General features: G+C 37.3%; 2 protein-coding genes across 12 annotated transcripts in view; both read right to left on the bottom strand.

Annotated features, from left to right (window-relative positions):
• Window positions 1–1,529, bottom strand: part of kifc3 (kinesin family member C3) — a 47,571-nt gene extending 46,042 nt beyond the window's left edge. The window contains exon 1 of the mRNA XM_073853373.1: window positions 1,289–1,529. The gene's annotated coding sequence lies outside the window, so the exon portion shown is untranslated. The remainder of the gene's footprint in view (window positions 1–1,288) is intronic.
• A 1,761-nt stretch (window positions 1,530–3,290) lies between these two features.
• Window positions 3,291–15,659, bottom strand: part of cngb1a (cyclic nucleotide gated channel subunit beta 1a) — a 32,782-nt gene continuing 20,413 nt past the window's right edge. For all 11 annotated transcript variants that reach the window (XM_073853364.1, XM_073853365.1, XM_073853362.1 and 8 more), the window contains 16 exons: window positions 14,045–14,125; window positions 13,799–13,953; window positions 13,436–13,648; window positions 13,100–13,308; window positions 11,468–11,518; window positions 10,936–11,022; window positions 10,792–10,856; window positions 10,174–10,296; window positions 9,947–10,088; window positions 9,477–9,636; window positions 9,301–9,398; window positions 8,882–8,965; window positions 6,710–6,828; window positions 6,412–6,558; window positions 5,945–6,113; window positions 3,291–4,118 (listed from right to left, as the gene is read on the bottom strand). In XM_073853364.1, the coding sequence (XP_073709465.1) occupies window positions 3,867–4,118; window positions 5,945–6,113; window positions 6,412–6,558; window positions 6,710–6,828; window positions 8,882–8,965; window positions 9,301–9,398; window positions 9,477–9,636; window positions 9,947–10,088; window positions 10,174–10,296; window positions 10,792–10,856; window positions 10,936–11,022; window positions 11,468–11,518; window positions 13,100–13,308; window positions 13,436–13,648; window positions 13,799–13,953; window positions 14,045–14,125 (2,155 nt within the window). In that variant the 3' untranslated portion in view covers window positions 3,291–3,866. The remainder of the gene's footprint in view (window positions 4,119–5,944; window positions 6,114–6,411; window positions 6,559–6,709; window positions 6,829–8,881; window positions 8,966–9,300; window positions 9,399–9,476; window positions 9,637–9,946; window positions 10,089–10,173; window positions 10,297–10,791; window positions 10,857–10,935; window positions 11,023–11,467; window positions 11,519–13,099; window positions 13,309–13,435; window positions 13,649–13,798; window positions 13,954–14,044; window positions 14,126–15,659) is intronic.

The raw sequence follows: 15,659 nt of genomic DNA, 5'->3' as shown, positions 1-15,659 counted from the left end.
TGCGCATGAAACTAAAAATCGTAGCCTTGCGATTCAGAATCGATTTTAGACAGGTCTTTTTGATGGGACACGCGGTTTATCGTTACAGCCCTAGTGACGCATGTGATCATAGACCAAACAGTTAGCAAAATAGTTCAACTTACAGGGATAATTCACCCAAAATTCTGTCGTCATTTATTCACCTTCATGTTGTGCTAAACCTGTATGAGTTTTTATTCTAATGAACACAAAAGAAGATATTTTGATAAATAATGGTAAGCGCACACAGTTGCCCTAACCATTAACTACCATTGTAGGAAAACAAATATTATGGAAGTATTGTGATAAATGATGAAAAAGATAGTCATGGTTATCACACAGTTGATGGTACCCATTGAATTCCATTGTATTTGTTTCCTTACTATGTAAGTCAATGGTTACAATCAGCTCAGCTGTGTGCTTACCATCATTTATCAAAAGATAAATGATGACATTCATACAGGTTTAGAAAATTATGACAGAATTTTCATTTTTGGATGAACTATCCCTTTAACTCAAGGCAGGGCACGCGCTGTGTAAAAGTGCCATATAAAGTTATAGACCGCGTTCTGCGTCTGTTGCGCGCATGAGCGCGTAAATGAACTTTAGCACAAACAACCTTTCTAAACACAGCGCTCTTTTCAAAATGCATCAAGAAGCGGCTTCAGCCACTGTTTAACCAGAGAAGTTAAAGCAGCACTAGAAACATAATGACCCTGTGAAGCCAGCCTAAACCACAACTGGAGTCCAAACCACCAGTGACATGATGACTGATAGGAGATATATTCATACAACATCCGCTGGGCACACCCAGACTGTGATACACCCAGAATCTGGGATTTACCAGTAAAACACGCCTAACAGTTCACATAAATAACTGTTTACATGTGACAGAAGCCAACTGACGTACAGTTCAATAAAAGAGTAGATTTAACGACTTTCGAGAAAACACAAGCAGATTGTAAAACACATGTAGTTAATGCTTCGGAAAATTCTACATGATACTGAATAGATTAGGCAAAAAAGACATATTTCTCTTTACCCTGCACCTGACAATTTTCAAATAGTTTCACGATACTTTTACTGACAGACACCAGGAGAAAAATACGACATTGAAACGTTACTACCTTAAATAATTCTGGCATTTTATTTCCACTTAAATATTTTAAGTTACACGCCAGCATATTTATGGAATCTGCCGCAGATAAACGTGAAACAGCAGCAGTATTATGAAGGCGCGTGTGATAAATAAGTGAAAGAATGTGCTTACGTCTCAGGCCAGCACGCCAAACTCCTTCCTCTGCACGCCGTTTCCTCCTCAAATTCCTTAATTTTTGCTTTAATTTGACTCTATCGAGTGCTTATTAAGAAAAAAGCATTGTAACTTATCACAGTTTAAAGAGTTGAACGTTCTCGTCAAGTTAAGAAAAACCCGGCTGAGAAACCGTCAGCACGAGACGCGCGCGCACACAGCTGACTGCAGTGACGCAAGCGCCCCGTTTCCTACAAGAAAAAAAAGCATTTCCCATGCCATTAGGGACACTTTTCATTCCTTCTCAAGACTTTTGTAAAACAACACACAGGGGCCGTTGCTATAAGTAAATCTCTTTAGTTCAGAAAATGTAATTCCAAAAACGATAAAAGATGTACGTGCTATTAATTTATCCTGTTTTAAAAGTGACTCATATGAGTATGAGGTCTGCTCCATAACCCATTTACATAGGATTTGGTCTGAAAGATTTTTCAACATAGTAGCCTACTAAACGCAGTTTTGATAACAAAAAATCATAAATGTATACATTGTTTTACATTGTTATTAAAATAATGCAAAATATGAAAGCATATGTTTGTAAGCGTTTTCAAATTTGTACACTCAGTGTATACTATATCAATAAACATTAATAGGCTATCTATTCATAATTCTTATGAATAATTCCCAAAATAGCCTACAGCACTTAAAAGTGCATTTTAACACACAAAAATCCATGGACACATCTAAGTCCCAAAATCTACATAAGAATTTACAACTCGGGTAAAGCTTGAGTACTCATATTCTTTGTGCTTCAGAAATATTGATGTTTGTGATGTCATTATTGCTCATCATGTCATCATGATTGAGTTACAGTCAAGTGTTTATTAATGTACTAAACTGACTAGCTGACACAGTCCATGCATGCCGCTTTAAGGTGTAGTCTACACTCAGCAGTCACTTAGTAAACCCAGTATTGTCTCCTAGATTACCGCCTTTTCATATTTCCTGCTTCTGGTCTTTTGGAGCAAGAAAGGGACAATAAGAAACTTCCTTGTTCTTCCTGTGCTGTTCCTGTCAGTACATATGTCTGTCCATGCATATACAGTATACAAAAAAAGAAGAATCCAGATTTTTTACTTTATTCCATACATTTTTACATATTGTGTAACCCTGGGACAAATTTTTTATTGGTGGGTCCCAAAATAGACCAAAGGGAATCTCATGGGGTCTCCTTGTCACTGGACTTTGGACTATTGTCCCTGTATTTTCCACACATTTTATACATTCACACACTATCTAACTATCTAAGGGCAGTCTAGGACCTGAATGATTAAAGCATTGTGGTGTACTTTCCACTCACAGCAGCTAAATCTATGTGTAACTTTCCATTTATAGATTATTTGGGGCTCATTCACACTTCTAGTTCAGCATGAACTGACCTGGAAACAGTCAAAATCATTGCTAATTGATTAGTATTGTCTGGACATATCAGCAGGCTATAAAATGAGTCATGTGTGGTAAGGGTAGATTAGATAGGAGCCTGCATACACATACTTTCACCACGTAATACATCACATACTTTCACAGATCATTGCAGAATTTTTTAGTGGTCTCTTAACAAATTTGTGCCACTCTCCGAAGCCAATTTATGAAAAACATATAACACTACTTGTTTTATAACAATCCATCAAAATCCTCTTTATGTGAGAAAGGACTGCAACACTTCATTGCAAAACCAAAGCGCCTCCAGCAATAATAAAGTGCAACTAATAAACAAATGTGCCTGACCAAGGACACATGGACATTGTACGGTATGCAGTTGCACTGCAAAATAAAAGTGCTTGTGGGTGTATAAGATTGTGTAAAGAGGGATTCCACTAAAGTAAAAACAGGACACTGACGCAGCAGTCTTGGAGTTTGTTCAGCATGTGTTGTGGAATATAGTCAGAGTTACTTTCCATTGCACATGTTTCAAAGGCTAACTCTGATCTTAGGATACCAATTGATGAAGCAGTTTAAATGTAATATACAATCCCATTTAATATGCAAAGACAACTATAAACTATTTGTACAGTATACTAAACACTTCCTCAGTGTAGCTTTCAACATTGTTGTTTGTTTGAGCATCTAGACATAGCAACAATGCCTCAAATAAGTTGTGTGTTTGAAGTGGGACTACAGTCTCTGTTTATTATTTAAACAGCAATAATCCAGTATCCGAGATGTCACATTGGCAGAACCTTTGGAGAACCTCTAGGAACCCCCGATATGCTCCATTGCTCCCACGTTGTGCGTTTGTTTGTGTCATGTTTACGGTAAAGTCATGGCAGTAGAAGAGGCGCAACTGTAACGATAAGTCTATTATCCCACCCCTTCTTGCAGTGAAAAAGCAAACCGAACCAAAGTAAAGAATGTCCATTCAATACTACGCAGTGGAAAAGCTCCATTAGGGATGCCTAAAATGTTCCCCAAAGGTTCACATGTGGCCCAAATGGTGAAAAACTTGGGGCAGATAGAAAATAAGAACATGAGGGTTGCATAAATGGGCCTCAGGCTTGCTACCATTTCCCTCCATTTCTCGCCCTCTTCCTTACGCTCACTTCTCTTCAGCTTTGCCCGGCTCTTCCTCTCCCCTCTGTACTGTCTCCGCTGGGCTGACTTCCACAGAGAGGATCTCCTCTCCCTCAACACGTGGAGTCATGCGGATAATCACGGTGCTGTCTGTGGTCTCTGATACCATGTCATCTTCATCTGGCACATGAAAACGAGGAATCGGTGAACGCCGGTGGATAGGGGAGGGAGGAGGAATTGGACCTGTGGCAGTGCTACCATAAGCAGAAGTGGATGGCTGAGAGAAAGATAAAAAAGATTGATGTTTTTAGAGCTGTGGTGGAGTGTTGTGAGAAACAAAACAATGGCCTGAAACATACCTTAAGGACGCAAGTGAATGCAAAACTTGCGTTGCATTATTAATGTTGCTGTAAGTGGGTGCTATAGTAAATATAAAAGGTTTGCCGTCTCCCATGGTTAATAAAACGCGCTGCATTATTAACGTTGCTGTAAGGGGGCGCTATAATTGATATAAAGAGTTAACCGTCTCCCATGATAATAAAACGCGCTGCATTATTAGCGTTGCTGTAAGGGGGCGCTATAATTGATATAAAGAGTTAACCGTCTCCCATGATAATAAAACGCGCTGCATTATTAGCGTTGCTGTAAGGGGGCGCTATAATTGATATAAAACGTTAACTGTCTACCACGGTTATTAAAAAGCGTTGCATTATTAACGTTGCAGTTAGAGGGCGCTATAGTTGATATAAAGGGTTAACCATCTCCCATGGTTAATAAAATGCTCTGCATTATAAACGTTGCTGTAAGGGGGCGCTATAATTAATATAAAGGGTGAACTGTCTTCCAATGTTATTAAAATGCGTTGCATTATTAACCTTGCAGTTAGAAGGCGCTATAGTTGATATAAAGGGTTAATCATCTCCCATGGTTAGTAAAACGTTCTGCATTATAAATGTTGCTGTATGGGGGCGCTATAGTTGCTATAAAGGTTTAACCATCTACCATGGTTAAAAAAACACGCTGCATTATTAATGTTGCTGTAAGGGGGCGCTATAGTTGATTTAAAGGGTTAACTGTCTCCCATGGTTAATTAAATGCGCTGCATTATTAACGTTGCTGTAAGGGGCGCTATAGTTGATATAAAGGGTTAATCGTCTCCCATGGTTAGTAAAACGCCCTGCATTATAAATGTTGCTGTAAGGGGGCGCTATAGTTGATATAAAAGGTTAACTGTCTACCATGGCTAATAAAACGCTCTGCATTATAAACGTTGCTGTAAGGGGGCGCTATAGTTGATATGAAGGGTTAACCGTCTACCATGGCTAATAAAATGCGTTGCATTATTAACGTTGCAGTTAGAGGGCGCTATAGTTGATATAAAGGGTTAATCATCTCCCATGGTTAATAAAACGCAATGCATTATTAACGTTGCTATAAGGGGGCGCTATAGTTAATATAAAGGGTTAACCGTCTCCTATGGTTAATAAAACGCACTGCATTATTAACGTTGCTGTAAGGGGGCGCTATAGTTGATATAAAGGGTTAGCCGTCTCCCATGGTTAATTAAACGCGCTGCATTATTAACGTTGCTGTAAGGGGGCGCTATAGTTGATATAAAGGGTTAACCGTCTCCAAAGGTTTATAAAACGCGCTGCATTATTAACATTGCTGTAAGGGGGCGCTATAGTTGATATAAAGTGTTAACCATCTCCCATGGTTAATAAAACGCGCTGCATTATTAACGTTGCTATAAGGGGGCGCTATAGTTGATATAAAGGGTTAACCGTCTACCATGGTTAATAAAAGGCACTGCATTATTAACGTTGCTGTAAGGGGGCGCTATAGTTTATATTAAGGGTTAACTGTCTCCCATGGTTAATAAAACGTGCTGCATTATTAATGTTGTGTAAAGTAACCTGCAATTTAATTTTTCAAACAGAGATGGCGACAGAGAGGCAATTTACAGATTGCAGCTTTAAACTGTCGAAGAGTTTATACGTGGCTAGCTACTGTAAATAGCATGGCTAACATTTTTTTTAACATCATGACAGCATTTTTTGGAAACTTGTGTAGCGTACATTTTTAATTTGTTTTGTATAGTACCTCCAGAGATGCCCCTTTATAAGTCTCCTTCAGCTTGGTAAATGTCTGTCCTCTGGCAACCTCCAAGGCAGCTTTGAAGAGTTTAGGGGTCTCTGGCCGTGGAGGGATGACCTCGCCCGTATCCTTAACCTTTTCTTCTGCAGGTTTCTTGTCTTTGGTCAGCATTTTCCTACGGAAGGACACACACACAAAACACATTAAACAAGGGTGCTTAACCAATCCTCTGTTTCCTTGATAAATAAAAAGCACAAAAACGAAAAAAAAAAAAGGATACAGAGAACGAGTGATATGAGGATAACAGCAGAATGCACAGAGAAATAGATATCTAACAATTTCTAGTACTAAGGAGATCTGTAAGTGTGATACAGTAGCTCAGTCAGGCCACTACATTAGATTTAGTGTGTGTGTTTGTTTATAAAAAGGATTTTGGGGGATCTAGGTGCAGATTTGATCTCCAATCCCCTCACTTGGCCTTCTTGCGCAGAAGCTTCTCAGATTCGGGGTAGTGCACTAAGATCTCCGCAAGGTCCTTCTTATCCAGGATGAAGAGGTTAGCAAAACCGTGGGCTTTCACATTAGCTGTTCGTCTGTTTCCACCACCACCCGCAAGCAAACTGAAGAAGATTAAACACATGAGTTAGTTTTAAATACAGTATGTGTTTGAGGTAACCAGTGCAATGCTAGCTAACCACATATTCCAGACTGTGCAGTACACTGTATACTGAAGTACGTATTTAAGTATTTGGGTCTTCAATGTTTACTCACCTGATTTCCCCAAACACAGAGCCAGCTCTTAAAGTCACAAACACAGTCTTCCCATCAGGCCCTCCTACCACCTGCACCTCTCCAGCTTTGATGATGTACATCTCTCTGCCAATCTCACCCTGACCACAACAGCGAGCGGGATAAGAGTCAGACGTTAAAAGATAAAAGACACTTTCTTTGATGTGAACTTAACTCAGTGTGCTTTGAGAATCTAAAAATAAAAAGTCAACTTCAAACATACACTGCAAAAAAATGTATTTAATACAGGATACCATGGGTCTGTTGAATGCTTTATTCTGATTGGTTGAGAAATGTTCCACAGGTGTTGATTGTTTTTCTTTAAACGCCACTGATCTATATAAATGACTGGATTGCGCATAGATGAAGCCAGCGCAGAGTTCAAGCGGCCATCTTGGTATACCCAACCGGCAGAGGGCGTCATTGACTTTCATTTCGTTATTTCTACCTTGGGTGAGCATTAGTGCATTTGTCATCAATTATTTCTTAATTATACCACGGGTCTGTTGAGTGCTGTATACTGATTGGCTGAGAAATGTTACGTGGGTATGCATTAATTTCAGATAACCGCACACCTAACTTGTGAAATGTCTTAAAAATAGGCACCAGAGCAATGTTTGTTGTAACCGTGGTATAAGAGGAATAATTGACTCCGGTCCAGTTTGAATTATTTGAAAATAATGCACACTGGGTGCATTGCACCTTGGGTGTGGATTATTTTCTTATAATGGCCCGTCGCAATTATTCCTTACTTATATAATATGTATATAATATCTAAAAAATATATTATATTGGTAGCGTTTTACAATAAGTTTGTTTTTGGGTGCATTACAGTTTATTTTTTACAGATGCTAGGACACATTTCTCAATACTTAGGTCACTTTTGCAAAACTCTTCACACAGTGAGCACAACAGATGCTATGTGGGATAAACTGCGGATCAATTATTATTGCTTTGGCACAAAATGCATTCAATGACTACATCTCCCAAATTTTCATGAATTCTTTTCTCACTCAAACTGCCAAAACTCTTTATACATACAGGCCAATTTGCACATGCTTACATACTGTTTTCAAAACTGTTAAACTTATAACTGTTAAACAATAACAAAATACAAACCTGAATAAGACAGAAATTTGCTACATTTCTACAGTAATATTTTAATGAAATATATTTTAAATCTTAAAATTAAATGCTATAAATCAGCCAAATGGAGAAGACAGAGTAGATTAGCATTACTATTGTATCTGTATCAGTGGATGGTGTGTATACAAATTCTTGTATTTTGGAATTACGCAGTGCAAAAAAATTAAAATAAACTACATAAAATATTGACAAATTCTGCATCATGTTTCATTCCAATAACATATATTGCAGTAAATTATAAACAGAGATGTGTCCTTGTTTTACACAAGAAGACATTGTATAATGCCACATGTTGTTTAGGTCATTATTTTGTGGGTGACAAAGTGTGTTTGTCGGATGTCAACCTTTGCTAGTGTCCTGGAAGAATGAGTAGATTTGAGACCTGAATAAAGTGTTTTGGTAGTTGTAGTGCATTTTGAATTTGAAATGAACTGCTGTGCCAAGCTGAAAGTTGGTTAGGAGAACTGTGTGAAGAGTTTTGTAAAAATGACCTAAGTATTGAGAAATGTGTCCCAGGATCTGCAAAAAAATGCAATTTAATACATTTTATTCCAGTTAATTCCAGCGTAATTTTTGCAGTGTATTGGACAAGACTAAATACATCTGACTAATAAATAAAATATTATCACAACTACGGCATTGCAATATAGACCGTTTCATCGGACGCACATACACATCTGGATCCGAACTTCCGGTTTCGTTTTTTTAATGGTCTGACTAGTTGCTAAACTGATCTCTTGAACAAATGCCTCATCAAAAATAACAAATGTTTTGGTTTCCTCGGTAATCTATGTGTTATTTTTTTGCTTGTTATATAAATAAACTTTAAAGAACTTTGTTGTTATTTATTCTTAGCAAAGTCTACCGGAAGTTACGTGCGGACCGTGACAGCCGCTTGTTTATGTTGTTACTGCTGAAACCGTCTATACACATAGTAATTTATAGTTATCAGATAATTAAATATTGTTTTATCTGTTATTTCTTATTACATAGAGTTATATATTGTACCTTTTTACAGACAAAGTCTTCTGGAAGATAAACCACAGACTTCAGTCTCTTTAGCATGTCAAATATCATCTGTCTGTCACACCCCTGCAACAAAGAGAAAACTCAGAAAGTCAAGAGCAAATTGTATTGCATAAATATTTTTAACAAAATTTGTGAGTGGTGTTTCCTTTATCCATTTAATCCCATTGGCCACAATAGTTACTGTAAAGAAGGTTTACATTTATAAATCTATAGGAATTTTACTGAATGCTGTTTTAGTGCATTTAGTGCTAGATTAATTGAGAATTAAAAGTATCTGCTAATGAATAAATGTAAATGCAAGTTGTTAAACACTGCAAGACCAGCTAACAAGTTTTATAAACAAGCCGGACTGGCTCAAACTGGAATAAGCTGATTTTACAGCCTGAGGGGTTGCTCACCTGAAACAGTGCAACTTTACTGACTATGGAGTAGTTGACATCTGCAGCAATGTCTAGACGCATCTTATCAGGCAGCTGCATGAGTAACTCCTGCTCATCTGAAGGCACACATACCGATTTTACAGACACCTTCTTAAGACATGCAATTATAAAAAATGCAATTAGATTCTGCTTACCCAGCATGCCTTGCGACTTCCAGGTGTAGTCATACCAGGTTTTCACACGGTTTTGGACCTCACGGGGGATCTTGTAGGAGGACATGTATTTTACAGTACTGTCCACACAGTGTCTGTAGTACGCCTCACCAGCTGTGGCAGCTCCGACAACATCTCGCATCTACACACACATGAAAAACACCAAATTTATACTGCATGGAAAATATCACAATAATGAGGATTTTTTTCGGAGGATCTATTGACAGAAATGCAATATATTCTAATATAAAGAGCTCTATATAGTGTATAAAGATCTTACATAATGAATTGTTATGTTTTAATTATCTAGTTTTTATCTACATACATCGTGCAATTCACAACCTCACCACTAGTTGTGCTAAAATCCACACAGTGCACCTTTAAACAAAATATTTCCTTTTGCTCTCTTTTTATTTTGGGCTGAAATATGGACATGCAGTAAAAGCTCTCACCTGACCAATCATGATGGAGAAAGCAAAAACTCCCACAAAATAGTTGACAAGCTGGAATACGATTTCAAAGACGGTTGTGGGATCAGGCAAACCTCCAATGGTGATCAATGTCTTCACAGCGAAGTAATAACAGCGTATATAACTACAGCACACAAACTAAAAATTATACACAAACTAAAAGTTTGTTGACTGTAAGTAGTATTGTAAGTGCACACATGTCAGATCACCTGTTTCCTTTGCCATTATAGACCCATTTGGTGGAGCCCAAACCTTCATAATCAGACCCCCAATAGAAAATACAGGCATTACAGTGCAGTGAATAAAGCAGGTATGCGCTCGTCCGGATCACCCTGAAAAGAGTAGTTTATTAAAAATACAAGAAAGTTACAAAAAATAATGATTAAAATTGAATTGGCTGTTTTAAAGAGATGACAAAATACAACTTGTAGGTTAAAAATCCATCCAGACTTTCCTCTGTGGACAACACTGATGTATGAGTATTTATCATACAAAAAAGGAAATAGGGTTATGAGCTTTTGCGATAGAACTTTCGTCTTGTTTTCAAGTAATCTAAAATTTTTTAGATAAGATAACTGTACGTTTTAAAAATAAATATATGAAACTATATTTTAAATTATGCTTAAGAGATAAAAGCAGCGCAAAGCCTACATGACTGGTAAGAACAGTGACAATCTGCCGAATATCACATTTTCAGGTAAACAGAAGACAATCATACAAGTTTAAAAGTATGCTAAGTAAATAATGACAGATTTCAGGTGCACTGTTTCTTTAAGAGAAAGTTACTGTGTGATATGGTGTCCTCTGGTGGTGATCTGTGGTCTTACCTATAAATATAAGCTTTGCTCATCACAGCTTCCAGACGATCATTAAACTCAAAGAATGCATGGTACTGCAATATAAAGATGGAAAGTGTACATTTAATCACAGAGTAAATTTGAATAAATGTGTGTGTTTGTGACAGATCTCACCTTAAGAAGGCGAGGAAAACGCAGGACTGATTTGACACCTGTGAAGACATACAGGAAATCCAGAGGAAAGAGACTGATCACATCCATCTGAAACAAACAGAGAAAATATAAAAACAATCAGCATAGAAATCTCTTTAAATAACACACTAATGTTATATGTTCAGTCAGTGCCTTAGAGGGATAGTTCCCCCAAAAATGAGAACCGTATTATTTGCTCACCCTTATTTAGTTACAAACCTGTATAAATGCCTATGTTTTGCCGAACACCAAGGAAGATATTTGCAATGAAGCAGAAAACAGAAGCACCATTGACTCCCATGGTAGGAAAAAATACTACTATAGAAGTCAATGGTGCTCAAAAATGGTTTGGTTACAAACATGTCTCCAAATATCTTCCTTTGTGTTAGGCAGAACAGAGAAATCAATACAGGTTTAAAACAACTTGAGGATGAGTAAATTATGACAGAATTTACATTTTTGAGAGAACGATCCCTGCAAGATAAAAAAATGCTAGCATGAACTAAAAATTCACCTTAAATCGTTCAGTTTGCATGTAGTGCTCTCTCATGTCCTTTTTGTCACACTAAAGCAAACAAAACAGAAAAAAAACTATTAATAGACATTAACAAAATAACATGTCATTTAACATTTTAGTAATGCTATTAAAGTACAAAAAAATATAAATTAACTATTTCCCCGCCATTGACAAGTTACCTTGTCAATTAAGAGAAAACATTTGCATAAAAAACGTGTAACTGATGAAGTTTTATGGTTAATACCTGTAATACCTCGATTATCCACTAAAAAGCACACTTACCCAATTTATAAAAACAATAAAATTATTCACTAATTTTAATCTCTGTGTATGGTTTGATAATTGTTTGATTCTGTTCTCTAACAAAATTCCTTCCAAAAAATCCAATTATTTCAGCTTTTTGCTAAAAAAAGTATATTTTTTTAAATAAAAATACCCATATTTAAAGGAAAACACCACAGTTTTTCAATATTTTACTATGTCCTTACCTCAACTTAGACAAATCAATTTTTTTTCAATGCGTGCACTTAATCTTTGTACAGTGCGTTGTAAATATGTTAGCATTTAGCCTAGCCCCATTCATTCCTATGGCTCCAAACAGGGATGAATTTATAAGCCACCAAACACTTCCATGTTTTCCCAATTTAAAGACTGTTACATGAGTAGTCACACGAGTAAGTATGGTGGCACAAAATAAAACTTTTGTTTGGAGCCATAGGAATAAATGTCTCTTGGCTAAATGCTAACACATTCATGAAGCGCTGTACAAAGATGTGCACGCATTGAAAAAAAAGATAGGTATGTATTAATTCATCTAAGTTGAGGTAAAACATAGTAAAATATTGAAAAACTGTGGTGTTTTCCTTTAAGAGTTTAAAGGCAGAGAACAAAATATAGATAGGATGAAACGTTTTTTTCTCGTTTTGTTTGTTTATTATTTGTTTGAAAGGAGAGGGTCTGTTCTTTTATGGATATATTTGTATGTTTATATTTTTTAGAAGAAATTTTTTCTGGAAGGCATTCTGTTGAACTTTTGTGAAAAACACAAAAAATGCTGGCGGGCAACCTAAAAAAAATGGCTGGCGGGGGAATGAGTTAAGCACATTTATTTATAAAAAAATGCTTATTTTTGTTATTTCCATTATCTAAACATTCTTCAAACACATATTTTAACTTAAAAAGCAAAACGATAAAATATTTCATGTTTTGCTTTCTGAAAAATCTAACAAAAGCTGTTTGCCAACTGAGTGAGATAATCTACTTGAAAAGAAAAAACAAGATTATTTTCCTTCTCCATTGGCATATGTTTTTCTTGTTTTGAGCATAAACTTAAAAAACTGTTTTTGCTTCACAAGTAAATACACTCTGCTTGGTTTTAAAGATAAGCACACATGCATATTTACAACTAAAACATTGAAACAATAAATTGAACAGGCAAAATACATTTGAACAAATTCTGGCTATTAAACATTAGTGGATTATGTCAATAAATTATGAATTACTAAGACACCTGTCAGTTGATGTGGATGTTATATCCCAGCTAAACTTGAGGAGAATTAACCTCCACATCATCATATATTTCTTTATTTCTAAGTGTGCTGTAAATATGTAGTTCACTAATGACCTCACCACAACATCCCCTGCTCTCACAAACTGCAGTCTGGGCTGAAACACCAGGATGTCCAGAACGTAAATAGTGTCACAGAAGTAATCCATGAAAAGCCACCAGTGGAGGTTGTCAGGTGTCTGGTACGGGAAAGCCCAGCGCACAGGGATGAGCCACACATTCCAATTCCAAGCGAACGTCACAAAGAAAAGCCAAACGACATAGATCAGATCTACAGAAAGAATGATCAGATAAACACATTAATCATACAGTCAGAGCAAAACTAGTTGTGAGTTGTCTTTGCATCAGCATCTTAAAGGTGCAACGTTGTACTTAGAAGTGACTGACTGTGATCTCACCTGTGTATTGGTCAATGCTGGATGGGAAGCGGTACTCCAGTATGACTCTGAGCCAATCAGGAATCTGAGGCATTCTGAACTGGGGAACTTTAAAATTGTGACCCATAAACTCATAGAATTGCGCCTCCTCTACTTTCTCCTCTTCTGCACCTTCATCTTTCTTTTCCTCAGGAGGTGGTGGAGGTGGGGCTTCATCTGCCTTTTTGGCTGGAGCTGAGGTTCAAATATTATATCATTGAGTTAAATGATGAATGTGTCAAAATTGCAAAAATAATGATCGTTTTTAAACAGGTTTACCACCTGAGAAAAACAAATAGACCTAAACACATACACACTCACGATCAGGATGAATGTTGTACTCACATGCTGATGGGCTCTCGTGATCGGACTCATCCGGGTCGATCAGTTTGTCTTTCGCACGGTCCGCTCGCTCTTTAAACAGCTTGACCAGCTCCTGCAGACGCTCATTCACCACTATACTTTTTTGACTGGCTGCAGACATGGGCCGCTCGAGTTCTCTTAAGAAAATGACACCATGTCACAGTGAAGAATAGAAGCATTGATCCTTTTGAATGATAAAGTTAACTAATATACCAGCTCTTGACTTACTCATCCACACGGAGGGCAACAGTCTGACTCACATCCTCCTTCAGACTTGCATCATCATCACCAACAGATTGGGGAATCTTTCTGAAGGACAAGATGTAAAAGGTACTGTCTTATTACAGTTAAACAATGGGGTAACTACAGGGATCCTACATCTTTAAGGGGACATATCTGACTTTTTCCATGTTTAAGTGCTATAATTGGGTCCCCAGTGCATCTGTTAACCTAGAAAACGTGATAAAGAAAAACCCAGTAACTTAGTTATACTCTGCAAGCATTTGAAAAACAGGTCATTCAGATTTTGCACAATTGAGTTTCAATTTCAATAAACTACCATTATGGCGATCAGTGTTTGCATTCAGCTAATTTGCATTTTAAAGGACACACGCAAAAACGGCACATTTTTGCTCACACCTACAAAGTGGCATTTTTAACATGTTATAATAAATTATATGTGGAGTATTTTGAGCTAAAACTTCACATATGCACTCTGGGGACACCAAAGACTTATTTTACATATTTTAAAAAATCTCATAATATGACCCCTTTAACCCTGATGGAAAATTTAGTTTAAACTGGTAGCTGTTTTGAAGCGCAGCTGGTTCAGGCTTGTCAATGGCAGGTCAACATGAGACCATGTTCCAAAAACCAGCATGACCACCGGATGCCTGTTAGACCAAAACCCTTAAAATAAAGGTGCTTAAAAGGCTGCGATGTCATAAGCCTTTTTCACACAGACATTCCGAAAAATATACGGAAAATGCATCCTGGATTTTCCCAGATCGTTTAATTTTTTGTTCATTCACACTGCCAATGATTTGCCGGCATCTGCAAGGTCCCAGAAAGACACGTGACCTGTATAAAGTCCTGCACTTTCTTCTACGTGGCGTCTGAAGTTTGCATATTATTTATTATTTCTCTGTCCAGAAACCACCTTGCGTGCATTTTTGTTTATGATAAGACTATAAAGGAGCTTGTTACGCACCGTTCTAATGCTGGTGAATGATCTCAGCTTCAGAGTGGACGAGCTCCCTGATCTCTGCTTTAATACAGTTTGCAGACATTCCTCATTGTGATTGTTTATATGCATTTAAAACCTTCGTTTTGAGAAGCTGAACACTATATCTTGTTGGGATGACGCGCAGGCATTTTTGTTTATTATAAGCTCAATGAGCACATGGCGCGATATTCTTTATGCTGCTGAATGATCTCCGTTTCAACACAGTAAGTGACGAGCTAACTTACCTGATATCTGCTTCAGTCCAGTTTGCTGACATTTCTCGTCGTGAATGTTGTAAATCCCTCATTTTAAAGAGTTGAACCAACTTCATGTTACGCGTCATTGTTTATGCTTCTTATTTATCATTTCCTGATAACTGCTTCAATTTAGTTTGCGACATTTCTCGTTGTGTTGATATGCATGAAAATCTCTCGTTTTAAAGCGCTAAACCATAACTTTTGTTGTGATGACGCACACGTCCTCACTACGACACTCCCATTACGGCATTGTTTCGGCCTTTTTTTTCACACAGAGGGTTTTCTGTGTACTATGTCCTCTTTCCGGCAATGATCTCAGAAGATGTACAGGACATGTTTGCGTTCACACAGACGCTTGTCT

This window comes from Misgurnus anguillicaudatus, chromosome 15 (genome assembly GCF_027580225.2).
Source record: "Misgurnus anguillicaudatus chromosome 15, ASM2758022v2, whole genome shotgun sequence".
Lineage (NCBI taxonomy): Eukaryota > Metazoa > Chordata > Actinopteri > Cypriniformes > Cobitidae > Misgurnus > Misgurnus anguillicaudatus.
This window is presented reverse-complemented; position numbering and strand designations above follow the sequence as displayed.